Source organism: Penicillium pulvis (genome assembly GCF_028828015.1).
Source record: "Penicillium pulvis strain IBT 33274 chromosome Unknown scaffold_8_segment0_segment0, whole genome shotgun sequence".
In the NCBI taxonomy this organism is placed as follows: domain Eukaryota; kingdom Fungi; phylum Ascomycota; class Eurotiomycetes; order Eurotiales; family Aspergillaceae; genus Penicillium; species Penicillium pulvis.
The window spans coordinates 47,397-70,983 of NW_026643080.1; the positions used below are offsets into that span (position 1 = coordinate 47,397).

At 46.8% G+C, this 23,587-nt stretch overlaps 9 protein-coding genes across 9 annotated transcripts; 6 read left to right on the forward strand and 3 right to left on the reverse strand.

The window, feature by feature from the left end:
* Nucleotides 1-2,529: 2,529 nt before the first annotated feature.
* N7503_009395 (CFEM domain-containing protein) lies at nucleotides 2,530-4,169 on the forward strand (the record flags this gene model as incomplete). Its single annotated transcript, XM_057068941.1, has 8 exons — nucleotides 2,530-2,619; nucleotides 2,671-2,803; nucleotides 2,855-3,039; nucleotides 3,094-3,130; nucleotides 3,178-3,248; nucleotides 3,297-3,584; nucleotides 3,639-3,733; nucleotides 3,800-4,169. 8 exons carry the CDS (start codon nucleotides 2,530-2,532, stop codon nucleotides 4,167-4,169), a joined length of 1,269 nt encoding a protein of 422 aa, XP_056915552.1.
* A 321-nt stretch (nucleotides 4,170-4,490) lies between these two features.
* Nucleotides 4,491-5,754, forward strand: N7503_009396 (phosphoesterase family-domain-containing protein; the record flags this gene model as incomplete). Its single annotated transcript, XM_057068942.1, has 6 exons — nucleotides 4,491-4,736; nucleotides 4,760-4,886; nucleotides 4,972-5,150; nucleotides 5,206-5,347; nucleotides 5,376-5,567; nucleotides 5,591-5,754. The coding sequence occupies 6 exons, from the start codon at nucleotides 4,491-4,493 to the stop codon at nucleotides 5,752-5,754; spliced, it is 1,050 nt and encodes a 349-aa protein (XP_056915553.1).
* A 170-nt stretch (nucleotides 5,755-5,924) lies between these two features.
* N7503_009397 (arylsulfotransferase family protein) lies at nucleotides 5,925-7,528 on the reverse strand (the record flags this gene model as incomplete). Its single annotated transcript, XM_057068943.1, has 2 exons — nucleotides 5,925-7,190; nucleotides 7,244-7,528. Coding segments are annotated over 2 exons (1,551 nt in total), but the record flags the coding sequence as incomplete, so codon positions are not given.
* Nucleotides 7,529-9,330: 1,802 nt separating this feature from the next.
* On the forward strand, nucleotides 9,331-9,594 carry N7503_009398 (uncharacterized protein; the record flags this gene model as incomplete). The annotated part of the gene is made up of 1 exon (XM_057068944.1): nucleotides 9,331-9,594. One exon carries the CDS (start codon nucleotides 9,331-9,333, stop codon nucleotides 9,592-9,594), a length of 264 nt encoding a protein of 87 aa, XP_056915555.1.
* A 2,911-nt stretch (nucleotides 9,595-12,505) lies between these two features.
* On the reverse strand, nucleotides 12,506-14,015 carry N7503_009399 (histidine phosphatase family protein; the record flags this gene model as incomplete). The annotated part of the gene is made up of 3 exons (XM_057068945.1): nucleotides 12,506-12,662; nucleotides 12,719-13,617; nucleotides 13,674-14,015. 3 exons carry the CDS (start codon nucleotides 14,013-14,015, stop codon nucleotides 12,506-12,508), a joined length of 1,398 nt encoding a protein of 465 aa, XP_056915556.1.
* A 456-nt stretch (nucleotides 14,016-14,471) lies between these two features.
* Nucleotides 14,472-15,623, forward strand: N7503_009400 (phosphatidylinositol-specific phospholipase C; the record flags this gene model as incomplete). Its single annotated transcript, XM_057068946.1, has 1 exon — nucleotides 14,472-15,623. One exon carries the CDS (start codon nucleotides 14,472-14,474, stop codon nucleotides 15,621-15,623), a length of 1,152 nt encoding a protein of 383 aa, XP_056915557.1.
* A 1,055-nt stretch (nucleotides 15,624-16,678) lies between these two features.
* Nucleotides 16,679-18,551, reverse strand: N7503_009401 (GMC family oxidoreductase; the record flags this gene model as incomplete). Its single annotated transcript, XM_057068947.1, has 3 exons — nucleotides 16,679-17,628; nucleotides 17,707-18,423; nucleotides 18,521-18,551. 3 exons carry the CDS (start codon nucleotides 18,549-18,551, stop codon nucleotides 16,679-16,681), a joined length of 1,698 nt encoding a protein of 565 aa, XP_056915558.1.
* Nucleotides 18,552-19,156: 605 nt separating this feature from the next.
* N7503_009402 (uncharacterized protein) lies at nucleotides 19,157-20,573 on the forward strand (the record flags this gene model as incomplete). The annotated part of the gene is made up of 5 exons (XM_057068948.1): nucleotides 19,157-19,291; nucleotides 19,347-19,573; nucleotides 19,635-19,774; nucleotides 19,832-20,094; nucleotides 20,127-20,573. 5 exons carry the CDS (start codon nucleotides 19,157-19,159, stop codon nucleotides 20,571-20,573), a joined length of 1,212 nt encoding a protein of 403 aa, XP_056915559.1.
* Nucleotides 20,574-21,540: 967 nt separating this feature from the next.
* N7503_009403 (uncharacterized protein) lies at nucleotides 21,541-23,557 on the forward strand (the record flags this gene model as incomplete). Its single annotated transcript, XM_057068949.1, has 5 exons — nucleotides 21,541-21,693; nucleotides 21,799-21,882; nucleotides 21,930-22,079; nucleotides 22,159-22,876; nucleotides 22,938-23,557. 5 exons carry the CDS (start codon nucleotides 21,541-21,543, stop codon nucleotides 23,555-23,557), a joined length of 1,725 nt encoding a protein of 574 aa, XP_056915560.1.
* Between the last annotated feature and the right edge of the window lie 30 nt (nucleotides 23,558-23,587).

Sequence of the window (23,587 nt, forward strand, 5' to 3'; positions counted from 1 at the left end):
GGCCGAAAGTGATGAATGGTGCAACCAGACTCAACTTTGAGGGCACTACTGGTAATCCATATCCAGCCGAGGTATGAGTGATGAAAGTGGCGTGTGAAGGGGAAGAAGGTTGTCTTTTTCAAGTATGATGGCCTTTTGTGAACTGTGCGATTTGACAGCTGCCATAATAAAAAGATAGGGATGATTTTCTAAATGGAATTTGGTCGAGGCATGCTCAGCAGTATCAAGAATCAAACTTGAAAAATTAAAGTGAGCTGGAGATCATAAATTAGACTAGCTTGACACTACAACATGGCTTTTCTTCAACAAAAAGCTAAACGATAAAAGTTTTTGAGATACTTCTAACCCCACGAGGTTCATAGCTAGCTATGTTTGATGGACAAGTCAATCCTGTAGATCCAGCTCTAGGTCGCACCATTGCAACGGAAGAATGGCTGAAACCTGTCCGAATAATAAGGCTATACTCTACTTACTTGGAAGAACACGAACGGTATTGTGCATTTGACATGGCGGATAATTGCTGTCAGTCATTGAGCGATACTGGAACTTCTATTTGGAATTGTTGGCTATCGGGTGCAGTTTTTGACCCCGCTACAGGTCTAGATTTCACTTAAAATCTTCGCCAAGATACATGAAGGCGTTAATTTCAATGAAAGAGTCGCAGTGAAAGTAAATATCCGACCTTGATAAATAGCGTTTCCCAAAAATCGAGTTCATACTTTTACAGCATCCACCGAACTAAGCTTCAACGGACCTATTAGAAACTGGCTTCGTTGACACCTGCAAAAGATCCAGAACCTCTTTTTGGTCTTGACCGAAGACCAAACACGCTTCTAAGAATATTGAATGGCGATTTGCAAGAGTAGTGGGTCTGTGCTCTAATCAATTACCATTCACCTTCCTATTTATTGATAAGACACATGGGCAAATTTAGGTATAGAATGCATAATGAACACATTCACTATGCCTTGTGAAATGTTGTTGTTTTTCACACCCTAAATACAGCTTAGAAATTTTGATCATCTAGTCAGCATTTCTTGCTCGCGAAAACAAGCTTTTCAAGATGGCTTGACACAGTTCAGTTAAAACGCTGCATATTTCGTCGTGCTTTTATAGAAGTTCGTCAATATAGCGTGTCCAGTTCGTTCTGACTTGCCTTCTTCGTTCTAAGCGCACGGGAGCCAAGGGCGCCAGGGTGAACGGAACAATCCAATTGTAGAAGGTAGAAAGGTTTTCTAATGTTAAAGTGGGGTTCGTTTCGATACATTTGTTAAATTCAAGACAATAGGCGAAATATTCCATTTAATGATATCGCGCTCGGGTATCTTGATGATATCGAGTGACGTCTACGCAGATGGAACCCTCTCCAGGGAACCGACTTTACTACAAAGATTGCAATGAGGACATTCAGGTCATGCTGCCCAAGGCAGGCAATGAGCTCAAGGCGAAATCACCATGCCCATGAATTCAACTTTTCAAACAGGTAGGACGGATCTCGGGGTGCGCCCGGGAGGTTACTTGTTTTTCTCTTGTCCTCATTTATGGGTTAGATATTCTGAAAATTTCACACTCATATCCACAAGTCAGATTGGTTCCATGAATTTGAGAATTCACGGCGGTCTTGGCGACCCAGGTACCCAGGTTTGATTGCAACGGAGTTTTCCGGAACTTTATCGACGGTTAGAGATCGGATCTTATCCACAATCAAGATTCAACAAGTCCTCGGTAGAAGGGACAGGATAAGATCCATTATAGGTCAACAATTGTGGAATGTACAGAACATTGCGATATTCTATGAAACAATAGGTCCATCTGCATGGCCATTGCTTCTTGGAAAAACAAATAACAAAAAACGGGGCAACATAGCACCCTCAGACCCTCATGCTCAAAGTGGGGTGTTACTAGCCCTATCAATGCCAGCTTCAAATGAAAGGGGGGTCCTTACATTCAATTATTAGACCACGCGACCGGGGTAGCCCAAAACGGCAGGTGGGAGTTGAAGCGATCTCCCTGAAAGCATGTATTCGATGCATTGGAGTTCGGTTACTCAGTGAATCTGAAGGAAAAATTAGCGTTCAATAGTGGAAGTCTTCGATCGTTCCATTAATTGAAATCAAGAAATCTTGTCATGCAGAACATCCGAGGCAGATGGTGCGAGACACAAATGGTCGGAGTGGATACAAACAGCGCCCCCGCTGGCCCCGATCTAGACAGAATACGGATGATTAACCCGATCCAGCAGATCACACCGGGAGCTCTTGCCTCGCGTAATCAGGACAGGTCTCAGGCGACCCAAAAAGCAGGCTCCAATGCACTGGTTCTGGTTTTTCAGAGAAACGCCATCGTGTGAAATAGATAACCTTAACCCTCAGTTCCACGTGTTTTGGGCCTTTTGGCGCGACATGAGGCTCCACTCTACCCATCTAGAATATTTATCCTGCCTTAGATTGAAAACCAAGCGATCCCCATGCGACATGTTATCCATTTCAAGGATCTCTGACGGCCATTTCAAATCTATCGTTCGCCATCATGAGATTTCGTCTATGCTTGCTTAGTGTCCTAGCCCTGCTGGTGATGGGGTTGCACGCTGCAGATTTAACTGCTTTTCCATCCTGTGCCGTGCGTGCGGATTTCAAAGAAGAAGCTTAGGACACTGCTGACTTTCCGTAGATAAGTTGCGATGAGAATCTATTCTCTACGTGCTCACTGAGCACGAATACGACTTGCTTCTGTGCTACCGACGCACGCGTTACTACCTTACTTGACGCGGTTGAAACCAACTGCACAGTGAAAGAATTCTTTAGTGAGTTTCATGTTTGATCGGCACTCACCTAGTTTGGGCTAACTGTTTCAGCTACAAAAAGGCTCTATCAAAAAACATGTGACATTACTCCGCTCCAGAGGCCTCAGGTAGTCAACCCCTCGACGTTGATCCCTTTCATTCTTGCGACGGTTTTCTTTGCTGCCAGAATTTTTGCCAAGAGCAATGGGCTTGGAGGAGGATGGGGATTGGACGATTATGCTATTATCATTGCATATGTAAGCGCCCCTGCTTTAACCTATCTTCCGTGTCGCGGTATTAACATGCGTCAGGTCATGGGCACCGCAATCTATTTCCTCGGCATGCAAAGTGAGTAATTCTCAAGGACTTGCTCTCATCCAAAGCTAATAGGACAGTGATTCGTTTTGGCTTTGGCGCCAACATCTGGGATATCACACCGCAAAGTGACATAACTCTTATTTACAAGGTGCCATCTCTATCACCCGAACCTAATTTCTTCTGTTAACGGAAATAGATGTTCCAAGGACTCGCCGTGATGTATAAGATACAAATTTCGCTGGCAAAGATCAGCGTTATCCTGTTCTTATTGCGCATTTTTCAGACACCCAAATTTCGCAATCTTTCATACGCTCTGATCGCCACTAACGCCGCGATTGGAATCACCTGGGCATGTGTTGATTCTTTCCGTTGTCTTCCTACTCACTTAACATGGGACGGGTGGACGGGAGAGGAAAGTGGGAAGTGCATAAATTTCATCGACTCAATCCTCGTGAACTGCCTTGTGAATATCTTCGTCGACTCCGTATGTACAATCTACAAGAGCCCTACCAAGATATTCGACTAACCATCCTTACAGGTGCTTATCTTGATGCCTGTCTATGAAGTGAGCAAGCTGCAGATGCCTCTGCGGAAGAAGCTCACCGTGGCGTTGATGTTTGTCGTCGGTTCAGTGTATGCATTCAGTCGCTGCGTTCCTTCCCCTCCATAAGTCTACCAAATACTGACCGAAACTTCAAGCCTTACCATCATTGCCATTATCCGAGTCGTCGTCTTCTGGAATAATCGCTGGGGCTACAATCAGACCAAAGGTCTCTATCCACTAATCTACTGGTCCGTCATCGAATGCCAGATCTCCGTTTTGTGTGCTTGCCTGCCTGCATCCAGGGCCCTTCTTGGCCGCTGGTTCCCTGCATTCATGGGTGGCTCCTCTCGGCGAACATATGCCTCTGGGCCGGAATATTTCAACACAGACGGATATGCACGCCAGGACAGCAAGATTAATAAGTCTGTCACCTACACCGTGAACTATGGAGATAGATCTCAGCACGGTGACTCCAACAGTGATGTGGAGTTGGTATTGACCAACGGAAAAGTTATCCGTCGGTAGTCCTCTATACTTTCCTTCTTCTACTTCATTGTATAATTTATCATTCAATTGTTTACCATTATCAGCCTCACAATATACGACATATCATTTTCCTCTTCTATCGCTTACCTGTCATCCTTGATGTTTCTCAAATTTAAGAACATTGATACCATAGAAGGAGTAATTATCATCCTCGGAATTCGTCTGGCTCTTCGGTCCAGGCCAGCTAAACGCCGATCAGGACGCTGGAGTTACTTGGCGATTATACCGAGATACAGAAAACTTCGACGATAATCCTCTGGCATGGTTTAAGAGTTCCAGGAAGCATCGTCAACATCAGAGATGGCAGCTCTTGCCCTCTCATATCTAGGACTAGATGCCTTCTATAAGCCAGCAAGCAACAGGACCCTTCCCATGATATCTTTCATTGTCGGCTCCACCGAGATTTCAGAGCATCCACCTTATATGCCTAGTGAGGGTGCGTGGCTGCAGAAGCAGATTGTGGAAGCTGTTGTGAATGGCTCAAATACGATTACTACGGCCTTATTTATCAGCTACGACGCTGAAATTTTAGCCATTAGACCTGTTGTGGGATCTGTTAAAGTCTTCAGACTCTAATCATCATAGAAACTGGTGGATTGAGCGATCATGTTACACCTTTCCAATCTGACAATGGTACTACCGGAAAATGGATCGAGGATGCATATGATCTCTTTGGGTATACTTACACTGGTCCAGGTATGTATCGAGCTGACTTATGTGAGATCTGATACATTTTGATTTCTTATTGCGCCAAAGGGATTCCGTGTGCCATTCTATATAGTCTCTCCCTGGACTCGTGGAGGCCGTGGCTTCACTGATCGATCTGATCATAACTCTCAGATTCTTTTCTTGGAGGCTTGGCTGGAAGCACTAGGCTATGACAATGTCACGACAGACGACATGGAGCCTTGGCATCGGGAACATATGTCAAATCTTGTTAACGCGTTTGAATTTTCTAACGTACCGGATCCCCTTGACAATTATAAGATCAGTCATCGCTAATATTGATTACCAGCCCAACTTCACAATCTCGGACATTCTAAGTATGGATAACCCTGTCACCGACTCTAGTGGGAGCTACACCGGTACGGCCACCTGCGAGTCTACATGCCAAGTGCAGCGTTGTCTCTTACGGCAACCAAACCGAAGCTTCCGCCGTCTAATTGGGAAATAAATATAAGGAAGTTATCGGTTACCTGACTGAATGTCGGTATCTGACATTCGAGAAGGGTGGATACGCTCTTACCAATGATGGGAGCTCTTCTACTGTTTCCCTCCCTGGTAGTACTCCGGCTCATTATTCGATCTACCGACGGTGGATCATTTTCTATAACGATGACGAGGGGAGTGAAAGCGCTATCTTGGGGTCGACAATTCGTTAATTCCGTTCAACGTACAAGCCGCTGAAGTTGCAATTACCTTCCTCGGGAATGGAGCCGGGTATACAATGAGGTACAAGCCAGGGTCTGAATATATTGCTATTAGAGAGGACGCCCTTGTAGCTACTACTACTTCCGCACCTTTTCAAGGCTTCAGTATCTACTCTGTGACTTATGGTGACTAGAGAGAGACTTCAAATTAATGAAGATCTTGGATTTGCAATGTGAGGCATGCTTACATCTTAAATCAGTTGCATTTGAGATAAATAGCTTATTTAGTTTATACTAGAGGCGATCTGATTTATTTGATCAATCTGACACAAAATGATTGCATTAGGAAATCCTTTTTTGGAGCTCAAGATAGTACCACAGTAGCAATTGTAGTATTCCTTAAGCTGGAACCATCCCCTGATATTGCCTCTGCGAGTGCATAAGAATAGAATTGAGGACTGGTGAAAGTGGTCTGGAAACCTTGCCGTGGAACAGAGGCCACAAGTTCCATTGGATCAGATTCAGATTTCCTTCCATAGAACTTCCAGCTGTTATAATCAGTGGCTCCATTCCAACTTGCCCAAAACGTGACCTGACCGTTCGGTGAGGACGCTTGAGCAAAGAGGCTTGGAGGTGTGAATGGAGTGGACTTCCAGTTCCACTTGAATGCACGGTAGTTCATCGCATTCTTGTCTTTCAGACCTGCGAAATAGACGACTGCCCCATTTGGGGTATGCTCAGAAACATAGGCATTGCTCCCCCAACCGATGAATATGTTTCCATTAGGAAGAACCTGCATGTTGCCCTGGCTAGTTGAGAGTAAGCCCTCACCCGGAGCCTCAAAGCGCCCCAGGGCATTTGACGTATTTTTTCGATGGTCAATAGATACGATCATCCCGGCTGATGTAGATGAAGTGTTCCGATAGTCGTCACTTCCATTATCAAAGAATGATAAGATGGTGTGAGTTTCGTTCATTTCAAGGAAGCGCGCATCATGTTGCGACGAAAAGTTGTAGTCCACCAATGCGAAGGAAGACTTTTTACCACCTAGTTGCCAGGTCAAAGATCCGTCATGGCCCGAAATCTTGTAGATGGTGCTGGTATGTCTGGAGGAGATCAAGTAATCCCCCGCATCGGACTTATCCACTGAATTGATATGAAAATAGTCCCAAGGAGTGGAATTGCTCAACCCGTCACCCACAATTGGATTGAGCCGAAGAGGAACGTAAGTCTCTGATAGAGGTACATGGTCCAATGATGCCCATTGAAATAGCACCTCTCCACTGGTGATGTCGATTTCTTGGAAAACACCGTCCATAACCCATCCATCACCAGCCGGGATTCCGTATGATGTCAAATCATATGCTCTTGGCTGGTAAACTGTAATAAGGACACTTTCTTCATCCACAACATTGAGTTCATGCATGTCACTTATCTCCAAATTGTTCCCACTCTGCACAGTTGCTGCAGGCTGATAGGAGCCATTCAAGAATAAATTAGTGCCTCGAGCATATCCTCCAATCTGCGTTCCCTTGAAGTAACAGAGGTGATCGGTGTTGGCATATGAACAGATATGAAGGTCATGAAATAGATCGGTAGTCGAACCATTTGAACCACTCCATACGAGCTCCTGGCCCCCGTCAGTGAATATCCCACATGCCTCTAGGGGAAATGTCATCTCACTCCATTCATGTCATGAATTAACGGCCCAGGGAGGTCCGTTAGATAGGGCGCCCAGAAGATAAACCCTGGGAACATATCCTGCTCATTTTTGACGCTTACATCAATCAATGGCACATGCAAATCAGTTTGCTGCGGTTTGTGAAGAGTTAAAGAAAGTTCAGCAACAATTAAAGCTTCAGAAGACACTAACAGATTGGAAAGATATCCATGTTGCAGCTTGTGCAGCACAATGGGCAGCGAAAAATGAAACCAAAGAAACGATAGTAGCCGTGTGGCAAAAAGCGCCTATTTTGCGTTCCATTGTATCCTCGTGGCCACTTTCTTTGCCTGCTGAATTACTTCAAAATGTCCAGAAGTGGTGCTGCACCTGCTATGGATTCAATCCTTAATTTATATTCAATTGCTCATTTTTATTTGACGTCACAGCAACCCCATGACCCGAGGCGACGTAATGAATTCGTCTCAGTAATGATCGCAAGGAAATTGTCGGATACTCAAACTGCTGATTCTAAGAAAATGATGTCGTAAGATGAAGATAGCCGAAACTCTCCGGCGTTCCAGAACCAAGCGGTCCCCACTCTCGAGGCCGAGCTGAGCGCACATGACCGAGACACCAAAAGCTCGTTCCTTGGAACGAACTGTTCCCAAGATCTACCCCACAATATCCCCACGTCCAAAAATGTCCACAAAAAGTGTAATTCAAATTGGACTTAAAGTATCCACACGATGTCACGACAGGACAAACAAAGGGTGGCAATTTGCAACGTCAGAGGCAAATTGTTTCAAGAGCAAGAGGCATTTCTGGCTCTAATTAGACAGGTTCGTGGCTTCACCGCCACACCGAATCGTACCATGTTTTCACCGGTAAGTGCTATCGAGACAAGAATAGCGAGCCAAAATCTCCAAAATCTGGAATCCACTGTTTCAATGTGATACTGGTTATCTGGCTCTACCCGAGCCGCAAATCATTCCCCTGATCAACGTATCTATCGCCTCCAAACCTACGTCAAGACTAGTCCACGGGTCCCGCTTAGGTATATTGTGGTTTGTTTTTGTTCCATGAAACATACTGGGTATTGTACCGTTATTTTCGGCTTCAAAATTCTAAGTTCTAGCTTCAAGTGAAGCTAAAATTCTCAAAGATACATTTCTGACCTGAGTGACCAATCTGGATCCAGAGGCTTATAGGTGGAGCGTTTCATTTCATTATGCTATGCATATAATAGGTCGAAATTCGAGGCGAATACAGCGGCTGCAGAGCCCGTGAACTGAGTAGCTCTTACTTTCCCGGACCGAATGAACTCTCGGGTTCAGCCCAAATTGTCAGAGGATCCAGTATTTCTAGGCATTAAGGACCTTTCGACCCATACTGTTCAAATACCCCAGAGCGTAAAGAATTCAAGTCTAGACTAGTCTCATGGGCCAACATGTCGAATCAAACCGGTTCATAGTCACTGAGATAATTGAAACCTTGTAGCTGATCCAGGTTTGTTCCGCATATTCCATTGGCCAAGCCAAAAAAGGAGCTTCGGCGTTTATTTGGTTTCAAACTTCAAGCTTCACATCAGAGGCTCGATTCTTTTTTTAACATGGATCAGCGACCAGACGCATAGTTGATGAGCTGAGCTCGCATGCAGAGAGTTTGGGGCAATTGTCTCAAATACATGCCAGCCATAGGCCTAAACATTTACAGTCTAGCTTTTCAGAGAACAAGGAAAAAGCGGCTTCGTGTTCGTATTTTTGACAGATGGATGTCGCTCTAGATTCGGGAACAAAGAACAGCTTTTTCTATCTGGGTGAAGGGCGACTCGACAATTAACACTTGGATAGAGCTATCCAGCGCCATCCATGTCATTATTGAGGGATCTGTTGTCATCAGAGGCCATTTATGACGCTCTGACCAAATCTAGAATTCTTTGTGAAGAATCCGATGCTTAGAAGAGTTAATTAACATGCCGCCATTGTCTATTTAAATGCCCAACAATCCTTTGAATACATATTCGAATCGATCAAGTCCGAAACATCTTCTACAAAACTCTGCTGCAGAACAACAAATCAAATCCAAAAACCATCACTTGGTTGTGAGAATGAAGTCTCCTCTTTACCTTTTGACGATCCTGCTTCCTCTAGCAACCGAGATCGTGGTCGCTTCCCCGACCGCGAATTTCGAAGACTCCGATATCCTTGAGGAGAGAGATCGCGGCGGAGGAGGTAAAGTTGGGGATAAGTCTAATGCCTGTAGGATCCAACATCCATACTGGTACTGGAAGTACCCATGCGACTCGAGCGACAAGTTTGGTAGTCGTGAAAATACAGGTGGCCAGTGGAATGCAATTTGCCGGTACAAGTAGGTCCAAATTTTCAATTTAAATCTTCACATTTGGAACAAGCTGATTGGTATCAAAGGAACTGGTACAAGACCAAGAAGGGATGGGTTCATGACTTCGACAAACCGAGCAACTGTCGTATGTTCTCCCCATCTACATTACGCCAAACCCTATCTAATAAAAACTGAAAGATGGCAATTGGGAGCATCAGCAGTGCCCATCGCCTACTTTTGGCTAGGTACATTGGACTGTATTCCGCATTTGCCCAATCTATTGCACTATAACTCATATCATCTGGGTATACACTTGCGGAAACTTGCCCTTGCAGGACAACGAGGTGTCTAGACGCTCCAAAGGCGTCTTGAAATCCTCAGCTGTTTCATAGAGATTTACCCTCTCATACTTGTGTTGCCGAAGTACCTTCTATCTTCTCGTTCTCGAGAGGTACTATTAAGTTGTATTTTTGTTTGCTCAAATCAATTAATTTAAAAATAAAAATAAAAAGTTTCGCGCGTGCTCACTATCCAATATTTCTGAGAAAGCTTCTGAACAGCCGTGCATACGAGGGAACACTTCGAGGAGTAGGTATTCATAGCCTCATTTCAACTCTTGCTACTATAGGGCTAAATTAGCGCAAGCCGTGCCAAGCCGTGCCAAGGCATGCCAAGCGATGCCCGCAAACGGCGAGCCTAGATTTTCTCGTTTCCACCATCGACATCCGCGACTATCCTCAGTGAGTACGAAAGATAACAGCCCCTCAGTCTCGTGTGATACGAAAAAGATGTTTCACTCCTCTAATGCTAGAAGTCAAGGCTATATGTGAGTGAGATAGCACTCTTGGTATGGAATGATTTCCAGATTAAGGTGAAGATTTGAGTTTTACGGGCTCTTGCATCTGTCCACTGGTCGCAAAATGTCGCGTGACACTTTTGCAGCTTTCCAAAATAAAGCCCGCAGCACGAAATGAATCGAACCTTTCCACGGCCTGGAACCCTTTTTTGGTGCAAGGCGTAGCACTTTGTTCCAAGAATTTAAGCTTGAATATTCCGAGCTGCTGCTAAACAGACCTTCGTGTTCTGAGACTGAAATCATTTTATCTATCTTCCCGTGTGTTTTTTATGTGGCTGGGTGCTTAGGTTCTCACCTGAGTCTCTCGATTTTCGAATATTAATTAGCTTCTAATGCGCTATCTGGTTCGAAAGAAGCTCCTCCGGGCAATCGCCTTCATCTGGCTTCATCTCCTCTATGACTTGAGCTCACTTTGAGGTTTGAAAAGACACCTGTTGAGTTGTCCCCGTTCTCCGGCAACTCAACTGCGATATCTGTAAATGATTTCAACAAGCGTTGTAATTGACTGGGCCTAGGTCGGAAAAGATGCCATATTGCAAATAAAAATATATATTTCCACGGTCGCATGTCCCATGAACGATCTTACCACTCCATGGCAATGTACGAACTAGATGACCGGTTCGCGATACGAGCCCGGGAGGCCAAGCCATTTATAAATTACGGAGTTCTTGGCGATTGTCTTGGCAATACTGTCACCATCCGGGAGTGTTTTAATTGCTAAATGAGCATCAAAATAATCCAGAAAACAAAAATGGTTGAATATCATGAATGAAACTGTCACAGTATCTCACATATATAGCGAGCTAGAAACCAAATAGATGGTATTCATTTAGAATCACACACTCATAAAGTCAAACTTTACTTCTTCGGACTGGAAATCGTACCCCCATCATACCAATTTTAAAAGCCAGATGAGACTCAAGGTATCGAAGACCCTCGTTGTTTTAGCTACCCCCTTGATTACAACCTGCGCTGCCGATATTATCGGACCTACCTGCCAGAAAATTCCCGGTGAAATTGGTCCCAAGCTAGACGCTGCCTATGATCACTACTACAGAAGCCTCTGCAGCCAGGGTTGCCAACCAGTTGTGGTGGGCGAATACACCAGTCTACTCAGCGACGAAATTTTGAAGCCGGCGATTGATAAAATAGCCGCAATGTGGGTCTTCAACCAAACCGCAGAAAGATGTTTCTCCGGATCACAGATGAAGCGATGAAGTCGGTTGAAAGCCAGTGTGGTCAAATGACAAAGAACGTAAATTCTTGATAGAACACCAAAGCATTCCCAAAGTATGCCGCTTGTGCTAAAGGCCAAATCTTTACTGTGATTATAAGCCATGCCCGAGATGTCGCTCCGCTGTTTAGCGAGGATATTTGTCGAAAAGAGATGGAATACCTCAAAAAGCGGGACCTTTTGGGAAAAAGCGCTTCCTTCTTATGTGAAAAGCTTTAGGGCTGATTGCGGTCATTCGTGATGTTGAATTATTTCTTGATAGCCCTTTCTGGCTACTACAGATATTACGAAAGTTTTATTTTATGTTGAATTCAAAGGCTTACGAAATAGTATAATCAGTTATTCTTTCTTATATTGTTTATCTTTGAGTAAAACTCGATGAAACTAAAATATAGGCTCAAAAAAGAAGTAATATTATTAGAGATTGGAGAACTCTAGTTGCCACTTATCGATGAGTCAGGTTTCCGTCTATTCCTCCTTATTTCAGATTATTATTTTCTTTTCTATTATATAATCACTAATTTCCTATCTGATAGGGGTTTGTATGGTTGAGCAGACTATAAGTAGGCCTATCTGTGAATGGGCCTAATGGGTAGGGCCAAGACCTCCATAAGTTCCATAAGACTAACCAACTCTAGTCCTAGTCCTGGTGTACAGCGACTGAGCTTGTCAGCTTTACCTAAAAACATTCTGGTTCTAGTGTACTGGTAAATTGATAATACTGTAACCTACATATGATGATATAGAAACACAGTAATGCCAACTTGGCTTCAGCACTGGTCTTGATCTAGATCAATTGTCACATGTTCCATAGAGACATTCCCTGCTTGGAGGCCATAGCTGTGCCTTAGCTTAGCCGCAAAGGCTAGTGATGTCTTCAGGCACATAGGGGGTCAGGATGTCGATGAGGCTGGAGAGAGACAGCCACTCGAGGCTTCCGTGGATAGTCTGAATGGGCTGTCCGCTATACAGGACACGAGCGTAGAGATCCTTCTTACCCTCAGTTTCCCTGAAAAAAGATTACTTAAATGACCAAAGAAATGTTTCCCGTCAAGAGCAGCTTACCAAATCTCGAAAGCAATATTAGAAGCCATGGCGGGCCAGCGGAGAACGTTGATTCCCAGAGCACCCAAAATAGGACCAATATCACCGTCGTGAATGAATGTATGAGAGTAATCAAAGCTGGAGTTACCATCCAAAACGGTCTGTAAACGAGTAACGATCTCGGAGATGAAAAGACCCTCAACGACCTGGATGTACTTCTTAACGTACGCGTTGGTGCGCCAGTAGTAGTTCCACTCCCAGTCACCAGCACGGAAGACCTCCTCGGCCATTTCCATAGTGACACAGGCAGAGGAGTTAGAGGTGCTGCAAGGCAGATCATAGCCATTGCAGAGGCGAGCCTGGAAGTTATCCGAGAAGTGGTCAAAGGTGTCCTGCCACGAGCTGGAGGTAGCGCCGAGCATAGAGCCAAGCTTAGAGCGTAGATCAGCGGTAACGGTCAAGTGCGCTTTCCATTCGCTGGTTGCCTCAAGTTCAGCAAGTGTAGTGTCGATGGCACCACAAGAGTACCCCTCGTTAACAGTGTCAACTGAGGATACCATCTGGTGCAAAGGAAGAGCACCATCGTATTTAGGCCAGACGCCTCGTAGAACAGCACCGGCGGAGCCCTGGGTAAGAGCAGAGTCGCTAGATCGAAACCAGACACGGCTGTTAGGCGCATCAGGGATAAGGCCAAGCTTCTTACCGTAGACAGCCCAAAGATCTTTGCCATGCTGGAAGCCGTCTTGGACCCCGCCAATAGTAATCTGCGGGTACTGACAAGTTCCATTTACACCAGGGGTGAAGGGGTTGGTAGAATCCTCGTACGTTTGAGCGTACATGGGAATAGGCTGGATGCCACTATTGGAGCTGGGTCCGGCATAAAGGTACGGGCGGACATTATCGCACTCGTAAGCTTGGTTCTGCCAAATATTCAACTTAGTTAGTTGGTTTAATCATTTGGATCGGATCAACTTACCTCGCCGCCAGGTAGAATATTGTACGGGGAGCGACGCTGGTGACGCTGCAGGTACTCAAGGTAAATAAGCTTTCCCTTGACGGAGCCTTTGGCGATCAGCTCGGGAAGCTCATACTCATTGGTACGAGGGTGGGGCATCGAGCAGTAGTCATAGGTACCATAGGGAGTGCCCTCGGTGGGACCATTGGTAGCAGCCTTGTATATCCCGCCATAAGTGCCAATGGAAGTATTCGAAATGTAGGAGGTATCATTAAGAGTCGGCGGGTAAAAAGTGTCCAAGGGGCTCAGAGCAAGGGCGGGGCCGATAGCCCCAAGAACGACGGCAGTACGAGCACCACGCATGATGTCCGGATATGAGAAAGAGAAAAGATACCACAAGCCTGCTAATTGAAACATAGCTGCGCGTGACGTTGAATATAAAGAGGTCGGGAATTGGAGGTCGGCTAAAGCCCGGGATCCCCACTTTCTATGCGACCAGTCGGCACATCGGCTTCACCACACGTGGGGGATGGAATCTGTCAGGGACTCGCTGGTGCAGAGGAATGGGGCCACCCTGAGGCACGTTCAGCGCTAAATTAGCCGAAAAGCAATGTGGCGTCAAAGTCAGGATGTTGACCAAAATGATAGTGGGGACGTGGCATGTCGGCTGTCGGTGGTGAACTGTACAACATTCCTCCCTCTAGCACGTTTCTTCACGGGTTTCGTAATGCTGGCTGGGGAGCTTCATTTATAACTCCTATATGACCAACTGAGTTTTATTTTTGCCCCGATTCTCTTTATCCCAACTATTGTCAAGCCATGCTCGCCTCTCTGCTGTCCCTGGCCATGGTGGCCACGTGGGCTTCACCAGTTTTTTCATCTTCTTTGGAATATTTTGCTCTGGAGAAGGTGCTCGCTGACGCAACCCCTATCTTTGGCGACTATGTGAAAGAAACTGGAAGCAAAGCGGAGTGGATGAAAAATTACAAGGATGACACTCAACTGATCCACATGAACATCCCTGGCACCCACGACAGCGCGACATGGAACTATAGCCAGGCCACTCGAACCTCTCTTTTAGGCATCACCGACCTCAACCAGGTGGCAGTTCCGGTGCCGGAGACCTTCCGTTGTCAAGAACTGTCTTGGATTGACATGCTTAATAGGGGTATCCGCGCATTTGACTTGCGTTACGCGTTTGATCCCACTAACACGACAATAATCTTCTACCACTCGGAAGCTCTGCTTTCCGAGATCGCAACCCTGGATGATGTACTCTTTGGTTTCTATAAGTGGCTTGATGACCATCCGTCCGAGACCCTATTCCTATCTCTCCAGTACGAGGGCTCGACAGCCAAATACGCGTCCAACGACGCGTTGCTCCAGCTCAAGCTCTTCAACACGCTGACCTCCCCGGTCGCGCAGAAGTATTTCGTTCAGAAGAAGAACGAACTTGGAACGCTAGGCGAAGCGCGCGGAAAGATCACCTTGATGCGTCGCTTTGACCTTGACCAATTGGCGGACTCCTACACGGCCGCGATGCCAGGCCTTCACTTCTCGCCAAGCCTGTGGACTGACAATGATCCAAATATTGTTCTCATTTACAATGAGGAGAAAAATCTGACCGCCTATATTGAAGACTATTACGAGCCCACACCCCATGCGGGATCTACCGCGACCGAAAACATCCAGTGGAAGTACAATGCTACCTCTAGGCACATTGTCAAGGCTACCATTGAGCACCCGGACAGTCTTTTTTGGACTTGGGCATCCAGCGAAAACACTGATAACGTACCTCCGGTGTGGCCAAAGATCATGGCTGTTGGAAACGGCACTTTGACTCCTCAAGGAGGCGTTAACCAGCGCCTTGTCCCTTTTTTGAAGGAGCAGAAGGGTAAGAGGGTTGGAATTGTCATGTTCGACTACTTCGACGTGCCATCCGATCTGATTGATGAGTTCTTGGGTCTATAAGTCGCTCAGCCTGATGATGTTGAAGGTGGAAGGTTGTTTAAGATCGGACATCAGACGCCCGTATTTCACTTCAGTGAACCAAATCAATGTGCAGCATGCGGTATCATAGCCTTTGATCAAGGCGGCTAGGATGCTTTTCAGATTAAGGCCATAGTCAGGCCGGATACCAGGCTTGAGGCGGCCATTGGCCATTTTGTACATGATCGTTGCTCTCAGTCAAATGAATCTCCCTCTTTAGGTAGATCAGCACTCCTCCTCCTCCTCCTCCTCTTCTTCTTCTTCTTCTTCTTCTTCTTCTTCAAAAGAAAATTAAAGCTGCTGCCCTATCATGACCGTCCAGGATCCTTCGCTTGAGAAGCTTGATTTGGTTTGTTTCTCAGTAATTCTTGCATTGCTTGCTGCCTCAAAGGTCGGGCCAAAGACCGCTGATTAAGCGTGTAGACTTTTGGCCGTCAGAAGCCACGGTGGTACGAGGGGAACCACTTCACCTGAAGCAATTGCGTAAGAAGAATCTCAACTTTTAAATGCCCCTTGAAGCCTTATTTAAAACTGCCTTGGACAACCGAAAGCCCCGGTGGCTGGGCCTCGTAGAGATCAATCGCAGCGCACACACAATTTCGCTCTCTCTTCCTTCCACCCCAATAACCCGTCACTCCCAGATTAGTTCTCCATAGCATACGTGATCAAACCTAGACATGACAAGCGGTTTCCTTTGGACGATATCCTGGCCATCGCCAGCTTCCCTTCATTCTACTCCGCTACTCTTTATTCACCGAAAGAAGACTTGTGATATTACCCAATACTTATCATTTATAATAGACAAGGAGATTTAGTGACTCGACAAAAGAATCTGACAGCCGAGCCGTCGTATATCACGGTTTGAAAGAAGCCGTGATTAAGGAATGATAAAGGTATAGAAAGACCAATAGTTCGCCACTGATCGTATCAGCTAAGGATTCTTTCTACCTAATGAGCCGCAAATTGGCTACAACCGACAAATATATGGATGATTCTAGAGGTGCAATTGGTTTTTGCACTATGTCTAACACTAGTCTTTAAGCAAGGTTGTACTCCTTAACCAATTTCTCTGCGCAAGTTACACCAGTGATGTATGCCGCAGCCTGAACATGGGCATTGACTAACACTGGTACAACGGCCATATCAGCGACCCTTAGATTTTCAATGCCTATCACCTTGAACTCAGGGTCAACGACGGCATCCAAGTCACCCTTCTTGCCCATTTTCACAGTCCCCGTCATATGCCAACTGGAAGAAATGTTCTGGCGCCAATACTCCAGAAGGTCCTCGTCTGATTCGCTCTTGGGCATCGCCAGCTCGGCCAAATTATCCTTCGTGTATGACTCATGCTTAGCGATCCGGAAGGAGTCCCGAAGGGCCTCTACCGCGAGCCGACGATCGAATGGATGCGCAAGGAACTTAGGGTTGAACCGGAGCGGAGCATCGGGATCTGTTGACTGCAGTGTAACTTCTCCACGAGTCTGCGCGTTGAACAAGAAGACAAGTAAACAAGAGTAATTTAGCGCCTCGGAAGGAAAATCCGGAATAAACCAATGGATGGGGAAATGTGTGATAATTTCGTAGTGTGGGACAGTTTCCTGGAGAAGATAAGCCTGTTCGCCTTTCGAGAGGGCGTGGAATTCTGGCCAGGAGGTAAGCTGCTCGGTGAGCTTGAACCATCCAATACCCAGCTCACAGGCAAATTTTGCCCATGGCCCTGTCCCGTTCTCTTGCCATTGCTTTTGCGCCGCATCCATAGCTGCCTGCGAACCATAGAAAGATTTTCGATCCGTGCTGCTGTCGGTACGAGTGTTCACCATGGGCACAAAGCAATGATCACGAAGCCCCTGGCCGATGGCAGGAACGTCCAGGACAACATCAATGTTATGGGCCTTTAGTTGAGCGGCGGGGCCAATGCCGGAATGCATCAGAATGCGAGGGTCATTCAGCGAGCCGGCGGACAAGATAACTTCCCTGGTGGCGTAGTCTGTGGGCACCGATCTGTCAGTATACGGTCTTCACAGATCTCGTCGTAGTAACCTCAACGGCGGTTTAAGGGCCTCACATTTCTTGCCATTTGATTCAACACCCACGGCCTTCTTTCCTTCCAGGAGAACACGTTGCACCGGTGCCCCAGTAATGATGGTCAAGTTGTCTTTCTCATACCCAATCACAAGATCCTCCGCCGTGGAGCGCAGTCCGTTTGACGCCGAATTGATCAACACTGACATTCCAATTGGATTTCCCGAGTTGTGATCTGGGTTGAGGGGAAATCCAGCTTCCTCAAAAACATCCAAGAGTTCCGTGAAATCTCTCTCCCACTCGCGGGCAAAGCCTACGTGCAACGGGCCTTCACTCCCATGATTCTCCGACTTTGGATCCGCATACTTGTTACTCAACCCTTCCGGAATCTTTCCATGAAAAGTTTCCAGCTCCTTGAACCTCCTCTGGATATTTTCCCACGCAAAATCCTCATCGCCAACGATACGCGCCCACTCTTGGTAGTCGTCACGTGCGCCGACACTGTAAACGCCGAAGTTGATGGCACTGGATCCGCCCATGCACCGACCGCGACTGTAGTCAATCTCACGATCATTGCAATCTTTTTGCGGGGAAGTCTTATAGCCCCAGTTCATAGACTGGTCCTGAAATGTGGTGAAGCGCTGCCCGTCTACGCGGAGATTACGATCCTCTTTGCTCTCGCCTGCCTCCAGGAGAAGGACACGGGGTTGAGCAGGCGATTTGGCCAGTCGAGCAGCGAGGGCGCTGCCAGCTGGGCCACCTGTGTAATCATCAGTCAGGTGACTCTTCGGATGGCGTCGATCATTGGAAGATCTCCTGTCATTGCGAATTGGGTCAACTCTTCAAAGGGCACTTACTGCCAACGATCACGAACTCAAAGGGAGACATTGCGACCAAAGACCCCCCGTTACGAAAGGCACGAAGAGAAAAAACTGAAGGAGATTCAACTTGCAGTGTTCCTTTGCGGAGGATATGCACGAGAATATATGCTTTTTCTTCCACCGGACCGACGGAAACACGTTCAACGTTGAACACTGCAGCGGGGTAACCCCTGAAACGCCCCTGAGGTTAAGAGTGTCGGTCAAGCGTGCAACGACTCCGTAATCTGCAACCAGTTACTGCATTTAGACGAGGCTAAGATGGCCGGTTCTTGGCGAGACCGCCACCAGAATCCACTGCCCCTGTCAAGCGTGGAGTTAAGTGGAGCAACGTGCTCGGGAAGGCTTCAGCCGTCGGGCCGCCACCCTATCACCGAGCTTACGAATTCTACCAGTTCGGTTATGATCCTCGACGCTGCGATTAAAATGGTAAAGTCTATGTACTAAGACGCCGATCGTCGTTTAATAAACCGGGCACAATGGATTGTGGCTGAATGATTCCGTGAGAAGTGAAGATGAAATTCAATATTCTTAACTCCTTTCAAGCTTGCAGCCCCTGTCTTCATCACATACTACCTGGCCATCTACCTCGTGCGCTACTCGAGACTTGTAGCAATGGCGAGCAATGTTGAGGCTTGGGTCTTACTATCCTTGGCTTTGGCCATAATCCTTGTTCGCATATTTGTACGATGGACACTGGTAGGACCGGCCAACTTCCAGCTTGATGATTATTTTATGCCATTAGCGGGCGTTAGTTATCCCTATTCACCCCGACCAGTTCTGTCTGACATGCTGATTGGGACAGTTTTTCTTCGCCGCGGAGACGGTGGCAGCTTACCTCGTTGTCGCTAACTATGAGGGCTTGACAAATAGCTACATGACGACTGAACAACGAGCAACGCTTCAGTATAATTCTACTGAGTGGTTAAATCGTGTTGCTGGATCAAAGATTCAGGTTACTGGATGGTCGCTTTTTGTGGCAAGTCTCTGGTTGGTCAAGTGCAGTCTGGCAATCTTCTATTCTCGATTGACGTATGTTGAACAACTCTTCATGAAACGAGTTTCATGAACAGAAATGCTAAAGGTATTACAGAACTGGTCTTCAAAATCTCCCAGCCAGGGTCAGACTGGCATATGTCATTTTGGGCGTGACATACCTCGCAACGCAGTTGTCACTTTTGCTATCATGCCAACCCTTTCATGCATTTTGGCAAATTTATCCTAATCCGGGCAGTGAGTGTGGCGATTTTGTATAACGTGCAGTTCTCCTTTCTAACGAGCTTTGCATAGAGTTCTGTCAGCCAACAAATTCACCGGTTTATGTTATGGTCGTCGTGATTCTTGACATTGTCACGGATATATATCTTTTGTCGATTCCACTTCCTCTTCTTTGGGCTGTAAAGATCAACCTAAAGCGAAAGATTCCCCTCATGGCCCTCTTTTCTGGAGCAGCATTCGTCATTGCGGCGGCTATCATCCGAGCTGTTTCCATTATCAGCGTGAGTTCCACAGTTTTCTGCCAGAACGGACTTACTCCTTATGAACAAACGATTGTATGTGCATTCTGACTGACGTACCAATCTAGTCAGGGGCCGATGGTGCGTCGACGGGCTCTAAATGGGCCTGTCGCGAGACATTTGTCTCTATTGTTGTCTCGAATCTGCCCATTGTTCAGCCCCTTATTCGTAAGGGTTTCAGCAGGATCGGTCTTTCCCAGTTGTTCAGTTCCGCTGCCAAACCTTCAGGACAGTCATATCCACTTTCCAGTCGAGGTTTGCAAACCCTGACAAATGTCGATGAAGGGAAAATTAAAAAGGGTAAGATGAATGCCGCAGGGCCATCACATATGCAAACGTCTGCATGGGGCAGTGACGAGAACGTTCTCATTGAGCGTGATTCTTCCTCGAAGAATATCACTGTTGTTTCGGAAACTGTCGTACAGAGTGAGCCATTGAGCTGGGATGGGGAGTCTAGTGTTAGCCATTCAACTACACCCCCAAGTCAGTGGAACAGCCAGTTATCAGGTCGATAGACCAAAAGTTTTGGATGTGGTGTCCAACCTGCATGGAACTCTGAAACGGTGGCCAACGGTTGACATACACCTGCTGACGCCGCTCTTAATGCTCAATGCGACCCAAATGACGCCCTGTAATATAGCCATCATAATAATATCTGCCCAATTCGGCCATTTGATTCAACTTCATTGTTTCAACAGAAACGTGACCAAGGGCCCAATTGTGCACGATGGGTTTGGAGTTCGCAGTAAAACATTAGGCCAGGTTCAATTGAAGTATGCTTGGATGCGCGGAGTTTGGTTGATCCGGATGATGGATCATTGAGGTCGCCAAGTGTCAGAAAAGATGCAGAACTGGGTCGCGTTGGAAAGTGGAGAGCACCTGCAGGAATCAGGATGGCGTCTAGCACGTAGCAGAGAGGCCAACCCGCTTGTCCAAATCCTGCTCCTTCCGTGCGCCAAGCTCAGATAGCTTTATGATATCACAACCGAATCGGGTTATCCAGGCCAATGGATTTGCCAAGTTCAACGCCATTAGCGGGGGGCTCCAGGTATCAAACTTTGTCAAATTAACAATTTCCCTTCGGATGTTCCATGTTCTATATCTGAACGGATGGTCAGGCCTCCGAACTCGATGGGTCCGTGTCATTGAGGTGAGGTCAACGCAAATCAGATAGGTTCCGAACGCTCAACTCCGGCAATTACATTGACAATACACTGAGCCAGAGCGCCCTCGGCTATTAATACGAATTACTATTCCCCGCGCTGACCTTCACGCTCGGATAATCCAGTCTGCGTTGATTGGTCTGCGGATCCCGATCTAAAAAGCTCGGGTTATCCACAATTTTGTGGATTCGCCGAGTTGCGAAATCCGGGGAACCCTTGGATGTTGATCACATAGCAGCCTCTGTGTTGAGAATAAAAGGGCCAGCTGGACCTGTTCTGTTGTGAATAGTGCCCTCTTTAAGCGTTGCCATATTGCAATATGAAAACCGACCAGGCGAGCGAGTCACACCATGAAGTCGTCCTTGATGATGCTCTAGAGGAAGAGCCAACAGTTTACAATGTTACATGGCGGACGCTCTTGGCAATCCTCGCGTTAAGTGTTTCTAATACTTGCGCTGCCATTTCTAATACAGTATGTTATCCAAGGTCATACCCGCAACCCCCAGGCACTTCCTATTTTGAGAACTACACTCGGAAACTCATTACTCACTAGACCAATACGATCATCCGTTTCCAGGTAGAAAGTTTGGGGGATTCTGCCCTTGCTTCATGGATCGCAAATGCGAACCTTCTGGTCACCTTAGCTTTTGGACCGGTCTTGGTAAGCTCATTCACTTACTTTGGAGGAAGAGTCTTACACACATGCAGGGCTCTCTTAGTGACAGATTTGGCAAAAAATGGTTCATCGTCATGGCGAGTGTGCTCGGAGTGGTAGGCTCAATAGTTTCAGGGTCAGCGCAACGCACGCCTGTTGTGATCGTTGGCAACATTCTTACCGGCATGGCGAATGCCGGTTGTGTAAGTTTTTTCACGCTCTCTCTTTCCCTCTTGTTTATGTGTCTTGATCCATTCATCTGACTATATCGCTCTTACCCAGATAATGGGTATTCCAGCCGCACAAGAAGTGACACCGAACAAACTTCGACCATGGGCCACAGGCTTTTCTCAAGCCTTAGCTAGTTGCGCAGTGATCACCGGAACTTTAGCGGCCGGTGCATTTGTGAAATATGACACATGGAGATGGTCATACTATCTGAATGCCTTCGTGTACGGTATGTCGGCCGCGCTGGTCAGCTGTTTCTACCATCCACCCCCACCCAGTCTTCGTCGTCAGCAAAGCCGTATTCGAGACCTGCTGTATCAGGTGGACTACCTTGGAATCATTATGTTCACAGGTTCAATTGCCTCCCTAATTATCGCTTTGACATGGGGTGGTACGACTTATCCTTGGTCATCTGGTCGCATCATCGGAACCTTAATTGCAGGCTGTATCGGCTTGGTGGCATTCGGCCTTTATGAACGCTTCTCGACCTCGCAGGGTATCTTTGATCACCGGTTGTTTCAATCTCGTAATTTTCCCTTACTCCTATTTGTCTGCATAGTCGACGGAATGCTTCTCCTAGGTGTCAACGTTCTTTTTGCACAACAGGTTGCAGACATGTTTACCACAGACCCCATCGAAATTGCCACGGTTCTTACACCTTACCTCGCAACATCGGCGTTTGGTTGCCTGCCAGCCGGTTGGATCATGGCTCGCACCAAATCATACCGTACCATGCTAGTTTGTGCTCTTCTCTGGTGCAGTCTTTTTACTGGTAAGAATTGATATCACGGAGCAATGCAATCAGTCCAGGGCTCTAACATGGAATACAACAGGACTCATGGCCATTATTACTTCTAGTCGATTAAGCTGGGCTTATGCCTTTTCCGCTCTGTTCGGAATTGGTACCGCCGTGACAACCGTCATTCCGGGTAGGGATTCTCATATGATTCACAAACCTAGTATAACCAAGCTGACACGCCTTCTAGTAACTGCACTAGCACTTTCGGTCCCCTCCTTCCTCCTTGGCACGGCAGGAACCATTAGTGTCGCATGCCGTGCCTTGGGTGGAGCTGTTGGTATCACGATCTTTACCGCGATTTACAACAACAAAATTGGTTCCGCACTCGGCCGCGAGGTTGGACAGGCCTTATCTAAAGTAGGAGAAGCAAGCCTCACTGCGGATGTGGTGGCTGCTCTACTCAGCTCCAACCCCGATGCACTGGATATGGTGACTGGACTACGCAAGGAATGGATGCCCGGGATCCGTGCGGCGCAAGCGATAGCTGTGGCATATTCCTGGAAGTATGTCTGGATTGCGATCTCCGTGGTCGTGGCTGTCAATGCTATCGTGTCTTGCTCCCTACAGTCAGTGGCACACAATATGAACAGACATATTGAATCGGCCCTGGAGGATTCCGAGCTTCGACAGGGTCAATTTGGTATGGCCAAGTAACCCTCGGAAGTTTTCATCTTCAGTCGATCC